Source organism: Vigna angularis, chromosome 9 (genome assembly GCF_016808095.1).
Source record: "Vigna angularis cultivar LongXiaoDou No.4 chromosome 9, ASM1680809v1, whole genome shotgun sequence".
Classification (NCBI taxonomy): Eukaryota; Viridiplantae; Streptophyta; class Magnoliopsida; order Fabales; family Fabaceae; genus Vigna; species Vigna angularis.
Window position 1 is genome coordinate 829,969 of NC_068978.1, and position 16,061 is coordinate 846,029.

The window sequence follows — 16,061 nt, forward strand, 5'->3', positions numbered from 1 at the left end:
GAATTTAATTTGATACTGACAGCTGAAACATTCATCAATTTAGCTGGATAATTAAACAACCCTGCCGACAAAAAACATAATTAGCAGCGTATTTAAGCATTTTAAACTTGTCGGGGAAGAAAAAGATTAACAAGTTAATGTCTGAGTACTGTTTTTCGAAACACCGAGAGGTTGTTCAATTGGCAACAAAAGGCACCATAATATGTTGTTAAGTAAAGTTTATTTAATTAAGAAAAGAGAAATAATATTTTGACAAGGAAATTTTAAGTTTAACTCAATTCCACTGTTTGAAACTTTTTTTTTAACATAGTATTTAGAGTCTAAATTATTTTTGAGAAAAAAAAATTGTTTTTATTATCATTATTTATGTCACTATTGGAGTTCAGTTTCGATCGATAATCATATAGTTTTGATCGTTTTTGTCATATGATCACCATATCGTCAATGACGCCTTCATCAGAATTCTTACGCGCTTTTAACTCTTTTTGTTATTGTAGATCGACTCCTTTTTTTGTTGTATATGATGACACGTATCGTTTTCTCTCAGTTATCAAAGTGTTAAAGTCACTTTTTTTTTCTCATTCAAGTTTATATTCTTTACATTTATTTAATATTATCTTTTCTTATTTTTTACATTTATTTAATATTATCTTTTCTTATTTTTTTATGTTTTTATTTTTAAAAAATTATAAAATTTTATTTTTTATGATTATTTTATTTTACAATGTTAAATAAATGTAAATTTGTGTTATTTTAAAAAAAAAGACAACGTTTAAAATTGTTTGTGTGTTGACACGTGGTAACATGGGATGCACGTTTTTGTAGTGGTTAAAGTGTTTTTACTTGTGAAATGTGGAGGTTTGGGAAAGGAAAGGCGAAAAGCAAACGGTGGATTTTCTAAAAGGGTTCGAGATACTGAAATATCATATTGGATCATTGAAGGTTAACTTGACCTCAAAGTAAGGGCTATGGTAGGATAGATATAGATCATGCACCTTCTAATTGCTTTGTCTCATTGTGTGAGCTGTTACCATGTTCAAGAGATTCTTACAACTTAGTCATTTATTTCCATCTTAATGGCTTTTGCCAATAAAGTACACAATTGAAGAGAGTCTAGACCTCTCATTGGGTGGTCCAACATATAAAATACCTTTTTTTTTTAATTTTTTTATTTAATAAAATTATATGGATTTAATGATTAGATTTAATTTTATACCTTTATGATGAATATTGAATTGTATTTACGAGTTTCATTATTATTTTTAATTAAATATATTTTTAATTTTTTATATGTGAATTGAAATATGTTAATGTCTCAAAATTTAATATATTTTGATCATAAACATAATAAATAAATAAATATAATCTCTTTAATTTAATAACAGTTAATTTTTTTTATACGTTAAATAATGTTTATACTAAGACTTATAAATAATATAAAAAACTAAGATGTTACTATAAAACAAAAAACATTATTTAATACATAAAAAATATTAACATAATTAAATTAAAAATTACATCTATTAATTTTTAAAATTTAAGAATTAAAATGTATTAAAATTTAATAATTTTAATTTCACTTCTAAATTTAAAAATTAAAAATATATTTAAATTTTCTTAATGAATTTTTTATTATATTTACTACTGATCCAATAATGTCCGTGAGAAAAATACAGTATAGATATTAGATAAATATATTTAATAATCAGCATGTACGATGGGTATAAATATTTAAATTATTAGTTTATTGATAAGGCAAAGACATATCCAATACTATTCGGTGAATGTCTGTTAAATACAAAAGCTAAAATTACTAATTGTTGGTGATAAAAATTTAATAATTAATTATAATTTAATTTTACATATTTACATATTTTTTGTTTACATCTATGAAATTAAAATTGTTTTTCTTATAAAAATAGTTTTTCAACTCATAATTTATGATACAATTTTTTAAAATTTAATTTTAGGAGGCTCGAATCTATTTTAATATGTATTTTTATTTCAATTATATTTTGGAATGATTTTAAAACAAATTCATGAAATATATATTCTAAAATAAATTTTAAGTAATTTTTTATGCCCGAGAAATTAGCAAATAGGTATAAAACAATTTTTCGAGCTTACTTTAGTTGCCATTTCTACTTAAAAGTTGTTCAAAACAAAAATTTAGTGTTTTCATTTCATTCTATTTGAGTTTATTTTAACCTATTTCGTTTTAATCCAATTTATTTTCTCAAAATCTCCCTACGACATAAGTTATTTTAACACAATTAGTAATTTAATCTTCTTGTTTATTGATTTGATTCATTTTCACCATCTTACTATTTTTCAGTTTAATTTTAATCTTTCAATTTTTTTGAATTTTGAATTTTTGTTAAATTGACCCATACATATTACATGTCAAATTTTGAAAATTTTAATTAATTATTTATATATATTTTTATTTTAAAAAAATATAAATGGTCATATTTCAGGTCATGTCATGGTTTTCAATTTAATTACTCCATTTTAAATTTTAATTCAATTTAAGTTTCATCATTTTTTAAATCAATCCAATTTTGTTATTTTAAGATAAAATTAGTATTTAAACTTAATTACAATTTATATATATACATCTTAAAATAATTTTCGTAGAATTTATACAACAAATTATTCCCTCTAAATACTAAAATTATTTTATTTTTCACATTTTTCACATATAATTTTTTACAATTTATAAAAAATAAAATAATTTGAATATTTAGATGGGATAATTTAACATATGAATTATAAAATAATATATTTTAATATATATAAAAATTATTATTAAAATTAATTATTAATTTAGTCTCAAATTAAAAAAAGATAAAATTGAATCATTTTAAAAGATAATAAGACTAAATTGAAAATAATTATTATCATATGTGGATAACACTCTCAAGTGACATAATAATAACTTAACACGTGTAAGTTTTTAATAAATTTTAAAAAATAACTCGAAGTAATATTTATGTACACGCGTTAACATTAATCTAACCAAAATTAACAGAGTGAATATTTTTAAAAGAGATTGTAATATTAAATTGAAAAAAAATAATAAGAAACCAAAATTAAATCTAACAGATTAGAAGAGAGTAAAAATCACTCGTTAAACTTTCTTAAGCATAAAGTGTAAGATAAGTTAAATTATTAACCCTTGATCTTTGAAAACGGTGCTGGGAATTGGGGATAGGAGCTGAATCCAGAAGAAGAAAGAGAGACTTGAGAGAATATGATCCTTGCGGTGCTCTTTGCCAACGCTGAGGGCAATATCCTCATCGAACGGTACTTTCAGATCCATCTTTTCTTCCCATTCCTAATTCTTATTTTCTCAGTTATACCTCAACTTCTCCGATTCGCTTCAATGTTCTCATTATGCATCTAAATTTTAGATTTTGTGGATCGAATCCTGCTATTTAGATTGGATCTCAAATGGGTTTGGCATGGATTTTGATGGGATAGAGTAGTAGTTGATATAGTGATTTTCTCATAACCCCTTTGTTGATACATATTGTCTGGTCATGCCTACATAAAATACATAATGATTTTCAATATTGCAGTTTCCATGGAGTACCTGCTGAGGAGCGCCTACACTGGCGTTCTTTCTTAGTCAAACTAGGAGCTGATAATCTTAAGGGTGTCAAAAACGAAGAGCTCCTAGTTGCTTGCCACAAGTCAGTATAGCATGCTTTTCGCTTATATTATACTTTGAATTTCATGTATCTGTGTGTGCTTATATCAATTGCCTCGTCAAGATCAGAAAGATTACAAACTAAATAATTTTAGTTGCTAGAAAGAATGGGCCTATTATTTGGCAAAAACAGTACTTTCAGATGGTGTAGTTGGTAGAAGAAATATCAGAAATGAGTTGTATTTGTATAACTGTACAAGTGTTCTGCATGACTAAAACACGCATGCATACTTGGTCAATGATGTTTAACAGCTTTTGAGAACTTGAATCATCATTTAACCCAATCTGAAGTTTGACTTGAAACAAGATTATCTTTAACCACCAACTCTATTGCATTCATATTATTTTTTTGTGGAAAATTGCTTCTTATTCTTTTGTGATTCTATATGGTAATTGTACATTTTTCCTTGCTTCAGGTCAGTTTATATAGTATACACGGTGCTTGGGGATGTCAGCATCTATGTTGTGGGAAAGGATGAATATGACGAACTTGCCTGTATGTATTCATGGACTCTACATTTTATACTTGTTGGTTGTAATATAAAATCATGGAAATTATTCATTCTCCAGCTCTCTGGCAGATGATAGGCTCACTTGTTTTATATTGCAGTGCTGGCTGAGAAGGGTATAATTGAAAAATGTGAACAGAGTTACTAAATGTTTTTTGTCTTGAGTCTTGATGCAAATATACTTAACCGTTTACACTACTAGAGACTGAGCTTCTTCATTTAGGTTGCTACTAGTAAGCAGGATGCACCTAGACAAATGTGCATAGGATGATAAGATATAATAAACTATTTGCAATCAAAAAGTGATTGAGTTAAGAGTTCAGTAATAGAAAGAAGAGTAAGAACAATAAGAGTTGTGGAGACAAAGAATCAGATCGTTTAGATGTCATTTTTGAAAGCTGGATTTCAATTATACATTTTTCTATAAAACCTAATAGACATCCAGATACGAAGAAATTGTAGTTTTTGGGGACAAAGAGTAAAGATGAAAACTCCGCCTTCACTTTCTTATTTTGATAATGCAAATAATAACTATTGCTGATAGACATTCCTTTTCTAGAATATTTGCTGGTAAAACTAGCGATCACTTTAACTGCCTATAAGGGACACATCTTGGATTCTACGTTTAGTGAATGGTTTTGGTTTGCTTACCAAGGAAATGATTAATGTCATGATGACATTTGCCTTTTTAGCGTTATGCATTATTTCACTGGAGCTGGAAATGTAAATTTGAAGAGCCGTGGAATACTTTTCAAGTTACATATCTGCTTCTATTTACCTTTTTTTCTGTCCAGTGTCAGAAGTGATATTCGTCATAACCTCTGCTGTGAAGGATGTATGTGGGAAGCCCCCAAGTGAGCGCCTCTTCCTTGACAAGTATGGACGAATTTGCCTTTGTTTGGATGAAATTGTATGGAAGGTAAGGAGGCTTGCAGAACAGTTTCAGACTTTCAGTTGTACAAAATAATCAAACCAGAGCATCTGATTTTTTGTCAGTTTACTCTATCTGCTTGTCTTTGGAACTCATTTATCAAGGAATTCCATCTGATATATGTAATCATAGGCATTACTCATCTACTTATTATCTGTGTGATGTAGTCTTCTGTTTTACATTAGGCCCACTAGTTAGATATTATCCTCTGCAATGCATGTGATGGATGCCCTGATAAAACTTTGTTCCATTGTTTCACAGAGCAATTTTCTACTTGATGTTTTTTTATTGACAATTTTCTGTGTTATGTTTTCAAGGGATATTTGGAAAATACAGAAAAGGATAGAATCAAAAGACTGATAAGGTTAAAGCCTCCAACAGAGTTTTGAATGAGAAATCCAGAGGTAGTCATACTTCAATGACTGGCCTGATTCCTGTTCAATGTAGCATCTTGTAAATGCATATGGGCAAGCAACCAGAGACTGTGCTGGATATCTTCGCTTTGCAACGACTATATTAAAATTCTTGTGTTAAAATCTTCTCAATTTTTAGCACTGAAATTTTTAACATTTCCAAATTCTCTGCCTTCTATAATTTGCTTTCTGTGTGGCACATGATTCCATTTTATGGAATGAGGGATTTTCATGTTGGCTAAAGTAGTTGCATTTCATTATACCATTTCATAAACACGAGGAATACAACATTTTTTAACTCGTTCTTGTAGCTTGTTTGGTCTGTGAACTAATTTGTGAACAGAGAAGTTGAAGGTAACGCTAATCCAACTCCTCCTTTCCTTCTACGTTTTAGCTTTGAAATGTGTAAAAAATGAGATGATTTGAAGTTAAATAGAGCATAAATATTGCTTTTGCTACTTCAAAGTAGCTTGTGAAAATAATCTAGTTTAAAAGTTGTTTATTATCTCAAATAGTTTAATGTTATTATATGTTTCATCAACTAGCTTATTAAGTAATTTTATCAAATATTATAAATCATTTAGTTATCATGTAATTTCTCATCATTTCCCTTTACAAGATGCAAACAAGTCTTTTGTGTCCCAAAATATAGTCCGAATGTTTTGAAATATATTTTCGATTGTATAATAAAAAAAATTCTAATTACTCAATGTATTTTAAAATTTTCATATGGATAAAATGATTAATTCATCATATTTGTGAAGATGCGGGAAGAAATCATGAGGTGCAGAAAGTAATGGCCTTCTAAGATTTCTTGTAGGCCTTTCGGCCTATATTTCTCATAAAAATTTCAAAATTATGTCTTGGTGACAATTAAAAAATCATTAAATATCTTATTTGAACAGAATTATTAAAGTATTTTAAAAAGGAAAACATGATCTAATTACTGCATTTTTTGCTATCTCAGTTATTCTGTATAAATCACGAACTCATAAAATTAGAGTAAATGCTTATTCTATAAATAGAATGTATGAATATCATTTAACATGAACTTAAAAAAAAATAAGAGCAAATTTTTTCATAAAAATAATAAATAAATGACAAACTTGATTCTTAAATGTTTTATTTTGGTATCTAAATATGTAAATATCCTATTGTTAAATTTAAAAAACCACTTTTTCAATTTGATCATAAATAAGAGATTAAATCACGAATTCAAATTTATAAATGATTCACAAATAATATTTTACACTGTTTTAGCATAAAATTAATATTTATCAATTTTGGAAAAAAATGGTTTTGTTTTCCAGAATTAACCTTTCTTTCCTAGAGTAGTATTGTTAAGGTTGGTGGTGGGACAGATGAAAGCTTGAATGGGAAGGGCTTTTCGGACTATTCCACGGTAGCACACGCTATATCTTCTCGTCCCTGCTCAACTCGCTGTTACTCTTCCTAAAACCCAGAACCAGATCTAGGGTTTATTTTCAATCTCATCCTCAACAACTATTTCCGTTGCGTCTTCGAAGGTCAGCTTCTATCAACTCTCTCTCTCTAACTTATTGAATTAGACTTTCTTTATCCCAATCTTTCAAACTGAATCCGATAATGTAACCCTAACGAACGGAATCAGGATGGGAGAATTGAAGGACACCGAGGCTTACGAGGAAGAGCTCCTTGATTACGAAGAAGAAGACGAGAAAGCTCCCGATTCTGCCAAGCCTGCGGAATCCGGCAAGAAGTTAGTCTCCCTCCTCTTTCTCTTGTCCACTTTCTTGTATTGTGTGTTTCATTTTGAAACTGAGAATTTGTCATTTTCTCTGTTTTTTTTTTTTGGTTGTTGCGCGATTGAAAGTAGCTATGTTGGTTCTTATTTGCTTCAACTAGTATCAATTCGTACTACCTTAGGGAGTGTGAATGTAAATTTAATTATTTATTTATTTTATTTTAAAAGTAATTTGTTTGCTGGTGTTGGCTAGCGAACAAGACATTGTTTGTACATGCATATAGTGTAATGAGTAGAGACAGTTGCCTAATCCTGTGTTGTAGCGTAAATTGTATAGATATTGAAAAAGTAAAATTAGGATAGGTAATAAGCTTCAATTTACACTCACAATCCTACTTTGAAGCTTTGTTAGGGTTTTTTGACATATTGATGCATTGTTTTCATTAGTAAAAAAATTACTTGCTTAGGGTTTCAAGCTAAAATTCGATGTTGCAGCTCCTGATTTTATGTATATATTGTTTCTGTGATGCAGGGGCTATGTTGGCATCCATAGTTCGGGTTTTCGAGACTTTTTGTTGAAGCCAGAGCTTCTGCGAGCCATTGTAGATTCAGGATTTGAGCATCCTTCAGAAGGCAAGATTTGACATTAAATGTTTTTGCTTGAAGTTAATATATGAGGATATCGTGCAATTTCTTCTACTAAATTTTCATGATGGCTTGGATTAATTTGTAATTTTCTTTCTGGTAATGGTGTTTGACTTGCTTATCTGTGCTCTTTAGCGATTTCATTTCCATTAGCCAATGCTATTGATCATAATGTTATGTATTTTCTGTTGCATTTTCAGTAAAATTTACATTGTGTTGAATTCAGTTGGCTAATATTTCAATAGTTTCTTAAGGATATACTTTGTACTAAGAGGGGGTCAATTGGTCATTGTATTGTATGTTTGAGAGGGAATGCTTGAGGATATATATTTTTTCCCCTTTGAAACCTTTTATTGTTCAGGAAGTTACCAAACAAGCTTTATCGGCATTAAATAATATAATATGGACTCACTAGTTATTATTTTATATTTCCTCTGCTAAAATCTTTCTTGCTGGATTTCATCTTTTGTATGTTTATTGGTTTCCTTAAATTATTGTAATTTTTCTTATTCTCTAATCTATTTTCTTTTCATTGACCAGGTAATCACTACTAGCATATTATTGGTCACGAAAATTGGTTGGTAAACCTTTACATTAAAAGGATCTGGCAGATCATATATACTTACTGAGGATTCGTCCACTACAATTTTGTTTGCTTCTTCATTAGTGCAACATGAATGCATCCCTCAAGCAATCTTAGGAATGGATGTCATTTGTCAAGCAAAATCTGGGATGGGAAAGACTGCTGTCTTTGTTCTTTCTACACTTCAGCAAGTTGATCCTGTTCCTGGTCAAGTTGCAGCTCTAGTTCTTTGCCACACAAGAGAACTGGCTTATCAGGTATGTCTGTGTTCATGTGGATGTAATGTATCTGAGCTGCTAGAGCAATTTGTTTTCTACTCTTCTGTTTGTATACATAAATGTGTTTATTGTATTACCGAAAATTGATTAACACATGCATGTTTATATACTTAATAAAGCTTCATCTGTTCAGATTTGCCATGAATTTGAGAGATTCAGCACATATCTTCCTGATATAAAGGCTGCTGTTTTCTATGGTGGCGTCAATATCAAGGTTCACAAAGAATTGCTCAAGAATGAATGTCCTCATATTGTTGTTGGCACACCTGGGAGGATTCTTGCTCTGGCTAGAGATAAGGACCTTGGTTTAAAGAACGTGAGGCATTTCATACTTGATGAGTGCGACAAGATGCTTGAATCACTTGGTCTGTTTCTTCCCCTGTAAATTTGTGTTTTTGGGTATGCTTTGGCAATCTGTGATATCATGTTTTTCTTATTTCTTCTGTTTTACCTTCACAGATATGAGAAGAGACGTCCAGGAGATTTTCAAATTGACTCCTCATGATAAACAAGTGATGATGTTTTCAGCTACACTTAGTAAAGAGATTCGACCTGTTTGCAAGAAATTTATGCAAGATGTAATGTTCTTGTTTTTGGTGATTTAATTTACCTTATATGGTAGATGGTATAATAGTTCCTTCTCATTTATTTTTGTGTACCACTTATGCTCTTTTCTCAGAAATTTCATGAAGATTATTATATTATAAAGCATTTTTGTTAGTATATGTTTTATTTTGTATTTTGAATGTTTATTCTTGTTTAAATGTAATTGCAATCTATTTTATAAGTAAATGAAAATAACTAAACTCCATCTATTTGTTTTCTATGATGACTAATATCAACATATTTTCTTTTCAGCCTATGGAAATCTATGTGGATGATGAGGCCAAGTTGACGCTTCATGGTCTTGTCCAGGTATGTTTTATTAACGTTTCTCTCTCTCCTCTTGGTAATTGATTTTTTTTAGTGAAATTCTGTTTGCTAGCTTAATTCTACTCATTTGTAACCTTTTTCAGCACTACATCAAATTGCAAGAGTCAGAGAAGAACAGGAAGTTGAATGATCTTCTTGATGCTCTGGACTTCAACCAAGTAGTTATTTTTGTCAAGAGTGTTAGCAGAGCAGCAGAGTTGAACAAGTTGCTTGTGGAATGTAACTTCCCATCCATCTGCATACATTCTGCAATGTCACAGGAAGAGAGGTATATACAACTTATTTTGTAATTGGTGGCATGTGCAGTCTTTTAATTCAGTTTTAATGCTTTAAGCTGACTTTTCATTTGCTTAGACTTTTTAGCTTTTAGATTCTTAAGGTCTGTGTCTCAGAAGCTTCAATTCAAAGTATGGTACACTGATTGATTGGGCGTTTCAACTCCCTTCGTTTGCATAGATGTGAACTTTTATGCATAATTGCAGCCTTATTTTTGGTTTTAACACATTTACCCATTTCAGATTGAAACGATACAAAGGCTTCAAGGAAGGGAAGCAAAGGATTCTCGTGGCAACTGACTTAGTAGGGAGGGGGATTGACATAGAACGTGTTAATATAGTTATTAATTATGACATGCCTGATTCTGCGGATACTTACTTGCACAGGGTAATTTCTGGATCCATTAGATTTATTTCTTTATGCACCCTTTAGTAAAAGAGGAAAGAAATAGAGAGAATAAAACAGAAGGGAAATAGGTGAGAAAAAGAGTAGAAATGAGATTTGTTTGGTTGAAGAAGAATGGAGATAAATGATGATAAAAAATTGTTGTGGCAGTTGTTTATTATTATTATTATCATCATTATTTTATATTATATATAAAAAGATTTAAAAAAATTTGACCTCATAATTGATTATGTGGCATTGTGTATGGTGTTTTAACCTTTAAAACACCTATAAGACAGTATAATTATGCTGTTTCCTACACTCACGTTCCATGTTTTCACTATAAAACACCTCTTGTATTCATTGTTTTTCTTTCTCTTCTTCCAGCCCAACCACTCCAGCCCCCTACTTCCTTTCCTCTCTACACCTCACCTCTTTCACCTCATCCTAAGCTACTGCTAATTTTCTTCTTCTTGCGTGTGGTTGTGGTATGCTTGTGATTTACCTCTCTCTCTCTCTGTTTCCTCAATCACTTAATACTTTAATTTATGAATTTATAGGTAGGAAGAGCAGGTAGATTTGGCACGAAGGGGCTTGCTATTACTTTTGTTTCCTCCACTGCCGACTCTGAAGTTCTTAATCAGGTCTAGGCCCCTCTTTCATGGAGATGTATTAACGTTTCTTTTGCACTCTGACATTAAGAAATAGAAGGAATCAACGAATCTTTTCTCCATACGGTGCTTTCTATTAACAAAATCTGAATGCTGATTTCAGGTGCAATCTAGGTTTGAAGTTGATATTAAGGAGCTTCCTGAACAAATTGACACTTCGACATACAGTAAGACTGTTCTCCTATTACCCTACTTGTTAATGACTTGAACTTATGTATGATGATTGCATGTGGATAGTAAATACACTGTTGAATAATTCAAATGAGATGAAATGTTTTGTCTCATGTTATTACGTTAGTAAAAAAACTGACTTATTTTTGTTTTCTGCAGTGCCAAATTGATGACGTTTTGGACAATAGGGGAGGTGAAATTCGAAAGAGCTTTGCCCATATTGAGGGATGGATTAGGTGGCATCTCATAAATTTGAGTGCTTTGACACAATATTTAACGAAAAATGTTATATTGTTTTAAGTTTGAAGATTGGTAGATTTGAATGACTCCATTTGAGACCCAGCATTTGTATTTGTAGAAATTCATCGTAGTCATTGTAGCCTATAAATGTGTTAATCATCGATTTGTTGAAACATTAGCGGCAGTACCGTTAAATCATCCATCAGTACTGTCAGTTGGTTCATGTAATCAATGCGCGAAGCATAACTGTTCTGATGGTGTTGATATCTGGATGCAAGATTTAGTTGCAAAGAAATTATTATTTTATTTTAATGTTCTTAACATGAATTGCTTAATCATAAAGGAGTTTTGTCATGGTAAATTGATTAAATTAAAAAAAAGGTGTTGATTGTTTTGCTTTCCTTGTGAGAGAAAAATATACGGCTCAAAAACTTGAGCCAAGATATCGATATCTTTTTAAACTTTCAACGTAACAGAAGCAAGGAAATATACGGCTCAAAAATCTTTTACCGAAACATGATGTTTCTAATTGTGTAATTGTTTCACTCGTGACAATGCATGAAAAGTAGTCAGATACATAACTAATTAGTTTAAAAAGCAAACTGACAGGAGTTTAGAGGGAAATGCAGGCGTTATTTAGATCCAAATTTACAATAGGAGATCTGCGTTGTTCCAAGTTATTTGCAGAATAACGTAAGCCGAATTGACTCAACTCACTTATATTTCATCAATTCAATTAATAAAGTGAAAAACTATATCAAAATAAAAATCATAATGAAACTGAGAAAGGCTAATTGTATTCTCAATTCACAATACTAAAATTACACAACATAAAAAATAAAAATTCTAAAATAATGTTTTTGGATTGATCCAATTGGATTCTAAGGTGTGCCTCCGTGAAAAGTGAAGCAAAAGAGAGATCCAAAATCAGAACTTGAATTCGCAAAAACACTCGGGCAGAGCAGAGCCTCTTCCCATAGCAAAATCATCTCTGTGAACCTTCCACAGTGCTGCCATCAACTCCTTTCCCCTAAGACCCTTTGAGGTTAATTCTGCAAAACCTCTTCTGCTCAAAAATAGAGTCTTGTACAAACCTTTGAAAGCTCTCATTGCTGCAACCATCTTGTCCATGTTCCCAAAATATGTAGCCACGTAAGAATCACTGTTTATGGATATATAATAATCCAAAGCAGCTTTTGTATTGCCATGCATGTTTGTGAAGTCTTCCCTACTAAGAAGACTTGACTTAGTAAATATGTTGCCATAGGTTTCTGTCAATCCTTCAATTTCCATCAAACCATCTCCAGCTGCTAGGTATATATTTGTAGTTGGTGGGATGGAAAGAGATTCAAGTACTAAAGCTGTCTCGTTAGGTGTAAGTGGACATTTTCCACGTAGTCTCCAAATGCGAGTTAAGTCTCCAGTCCATGGTTTTCTGTCCACTTGGGCTTCCTCTATGGCTTTCATGGAAGCAGGAGAAAGACCCCTGTACTCGCACTGGCTGTATGCAACCATATCAGGCTCAAAACGAAGATGAAGAGACAAAAATGGTTTAGGTATTGCATCTAGAAGCTCAGAGGCTTTCGTTTCCAAGGCTCTCGAAAGACGCAATGCTTTGTAACAAGCTTGACACAGAGCAGATTTTGCATACAAAGGGTATCTGCAAGGGAAGAACAAAAACAAAGAACAATCAAACTTGGTTACAATACTACTATGAAAGAAAAGGGAGATGGGACACATGATCTTATTTATCGATAGCAGCCCCCGTTTTCTACAGAATTTAATCTATAATGGATGTTGAATAAAATAATTCTACTTTGTTCAATGAAGTTGCTTGCATAGTCATTGGTAACATGAGACAAATATTACAACTCAATTTAAATATTCACATATATTAAGCAAACCAACCCTTTTGACAAACTCATAAAAATTACATATTATGGTGTTGAAAATCAGTGGATGTTAGGATGGATACAAACAAAGTCTCACGTTGGATAAAACAAGAAATAGACATGAGTTTATATGTACATATAAGATACCTCGCTTGGTAAGAGACCTTTTAAAATGCTATCAAAAAGCAAATCTGTGAGAACTTGGCCCAAAACGAACAATATCTTACCAATGTGGAGATATATGTGTGTCTTGAACCTCCTTACAGAGATAACTTAAGAATAAGTTCACTTATAAAGTAGTGCTAAATTGCCAAGAATTTACCAATTGTAACCATTTCATAATAAAGTGAAATCCCCCTTACAGGGAATGGAAACAAAAGAAAAAAAGAATATCCCAGGTCCTGATATTTTATTAGCAATCAATTTCTGGTTTATAGAACTAAAGACGAGTGAGTGAGGTTGTTGATGGAAGTGAGAGACATGATCATACCTGTCCCTTCTTTGGGACATTGCTGGTGTGATTGAAATGTACTTGTGTTCTAACAAAGATGGAAGAACACTTTCAACGTAATCAAATTGCCCTTTCCGTTTGCTACAGTCCACATGAACAGGTTCTTTAGATGCAACCTCTGGTGGTAACTCTTTCACAACTTTGACAAAGCCATTCATATGCTGTATGAAGTAGTCTACATCATATACATCAGCAAAACCACTGTAATGGAACCAAGTATTCAGATCGATAACATAGATAAGGAGATAAGATAACACAATTTACTACTCAACCAATGAACACAATTTTGAGTAAAGATTTGCGAGGTATTCCAGAGAAATGGAAAGGTAAATTGCCTTGTTTCATTCCAATATGACGCCACTTCAAACTTTGGCAAGACGAGAGTTGCATTTAATAAACGAGCAATGCCCACACCATCACAGAACTGTAACCCATGTAGATTTCATCTCAACTTAAGAAAGCAGAAAAAGCATATTGAAGATATTCTAAGGATCTGGGGTAGAAATTCAAAAGATTTTTCTTAAAGTACTCACATCTCTTCGCATCTGATTGAGACCCCCATAGCAATCCACTCTGATATATCCGTTGGTTTCTAGTGGTAGAGCTGCACCATTTCAAGAATAAACAAAAAAACGAAAGCAATTGTCTGCAATGAAAGCCAATTAAGGTTGATTCAGAAAATAAAAAGCCAATCTGCAACCCTCACCCACCCTCAACAATGAACCCTATCCGTTGCAAATCCAAGTCCAAATAACATCGAAAAGCCAATCCTATGCCCTAACTTCCAATCAACAAACACAGAAGTAGATCTACTCTCTGCAACTTCCGGAATTTCAATTGCTATCGACAGTTCTAGCTATTCCTATACTGAATACAAAATGAATCCAGTAATCACAAAAGTTCATTCAATATAACAAATTTTTAACCTTCCAAAGCTGAAATGTAGTAGAAACAAACACCAATCGATTCAAGCAAAAAGTACCTGCTAGATGTCCTTGTAGCCACCAATCGCAAGGTCTCCATTCCACGAGTCTCCGAACATTCCATATATCCACCACCTCCCCACTGCACAACACCAATCTACGGATCAGCAACAATACGCAAAAATGTCACTACCCAAGATACCAAGTCCACAATTAAAGGTGCCCAGTTGCCAATTTCAAAGCTTTATAGCCGATTCAAGGCATAAAAACAGATGGGTGCTGAAATTATAAACAACTTACCCAGAAATGGGATTTTGGGAGAAAAGGGAACGAGGCGATAGCAGTACGAGAAAGAAGAAGACTAAGAGCGAGACGAGGAGGATGCTGAAGAAAGGTTTTACAGAGAAAACGAACATTTGATTTCACGGAACTGGTGATGACAGTGTATAGATCCCTGCAATTGCACACAACCGTCGAAAAATCGCTTTGCTCTATGCATTATACACTTTGGTTCGGCATACTGCTACTTATTTCAACATTTAAAATAAGAAAATAGTAAAAGGTTAATTATTAATATAATATCTATCAATAAAAAATATTACGAGTTTGATTTATATGCTTGCTATTATAGATCTTTTTATGTTATCAAATAAAAAACATATGCTAATATGATTATTGTAAAATTAATAATTGATATGATAATTTGTAACGTAAAACATGTCGAGATGTCTTCAAAGCTCTGTCGGTGTGTAAAATAACACAATAAAAATTCTTTATATTATTAATACATAGGCGTATTTTTTTTTACCACGAGTGTAATTTAAATTATTAAAATAACTTCAAAAACTAACTAATAATGTGAATGGCAAGAATTTATCCTCTTCTCTGTTTTCTTTAATGAATCATGTATTTTATTGTGAAGATAATTAAAATAAAATTGCCATCAAAACTAATGAAAATATACTAATGTTAATTTCATGAAATTGTAGATTAAAATATATAGGTGACATTACGATGGTCTTTACAATTTATCAAAGTAGATAAATTCTATAAAGAAAAAAATATTCATTTAGATAAGTGGTGTTTAGAGTATAACTTTACAAAATATAAAATTTTAGTTTTTTTTTTTAACAATCGTTTAAAAAAAGTTTTACCAACACAGTTCAAGAAAACAAAATACTTATAAACTCAGTAAAAAAGATGTGAAATCACTGTTATAAGCACAATTTCCCCATAATTGAAAAGCGAATATAAAATTGTATATTA

The 16,061-nt window shown here is 31.4% G+C and overlaps 3 protein-coding genes across 8 annotated transcripts; 2 read left to right on the forward strand and 1 right to left on the reverse strand.

The window, feature by feature from the left end:
- The first annotated feature begins 3,146 nt into the window (after positions 1-3,146).
- Positions 3,147-5,875, forward strand: LOC108320475 (uncharacterized). The gene is made up of 5 exons (XM_017551893.2): positions 3,147-3,306; positions 3,582-3,695; positions 4,129-4,208; positions 5,016-5,140; positions 5,470-5,875. Exons 1-5 carry the CDS (start codon positions 3,254-3,256, stop codon positions 5,539-5,541), a joined length of 444 nt encoding a protein of 147 aa, XP_017407382.1. The 5' UTR covers positions 3,147-3,253; the 3' UTR covers positions 5,542-5,875.
- A 1,059-nt stretch (positions 5,876-6,934) lies between these two features.
- LOC108320679 (DEAD-box ATP-dependent RNA helicase 15) lies at positions 6,935-11,733 on the forward strand. 2 transcript variants are annotated; one of them, XR_008245392.1, is made up of 12 exons: positions 6,935-7,091; positions 7,196-7,303; positions 7,821-7,921; positions 8,601-8,773; positions 8,928-9,159; positions 9,254-9,372; positions 9,653-9,709; positions 9,811-9,995; positions 10,246-10,390; positions 10,775-10,875; positions 10,948-11,031; positions 11,162-11,225. XR_008245392.1 is itself a non-coding variant. In XM_017552187.2 (12 exons), the coding sequence occupies exons 2-12, from the start codon at positions 7,197-7,199 to the stop codon at positions 11,397-11,399; spliced, it is 1,278 nt and encodes a 425-aa protein (XP_017407676.1). In that variant the 5' UTR covers positions 6,935-7,091; position 7,196; the 3' UTR covers positions 11,400-11,733. The 2 variants fall into 2 exon arrangements, 1 of the variants encoding a protein (XP_017407676.1); XM_017552187.2 differs by lacking the exon at positions 10,775-10,875 and adding an exon at positions 11,389-11,733.
- Positions 11,734-12,245: 512 nt separating this feature from the next.
- LOC108320691 (O-fucosyltransferase 13) lies at positions 12,246-15,312 on the reverse strand. Of its 5 annotated transcripts, none has more exons than XM_017552206.2 (6): positions 15,096-15,312; positions 14,855-14,937; positions 14,406-14,476; positions 14,208-14,296; positions 13,852-14,073; positions 12,246-13,129 (listed from the first exon to the last, which is right to left on the reverse strand). In XM_017552206.2, the coding sequence occupies exons 1-6, from the start codon at positions 15,209-15,211 to the stop codon at positions 12,397-12,399; spliced, it is 1,314 nt and encodes a 437-aa protein (XP_017407695.1). In that variant the 5' UTR covers positions 15,212-15,312; the 3' UTR covers positions 12,246-12,396. The 5 variants fall into 5 exon arrangements, with proteins under 5 accessions (XP_017407695.1, XP_017407694.1, XP_017407699.1 ...); XM_017552205.2 differs by having other exon boundaries at positions 14,855-14,952; XM_017552210.2 differs by lacking the exon at positions 15,096-15,312 and adding an exon at positions 14,583-14,739.
- Between the last annotated feature and the right edge of the window lie 749 nt (positions 15,313-16,061).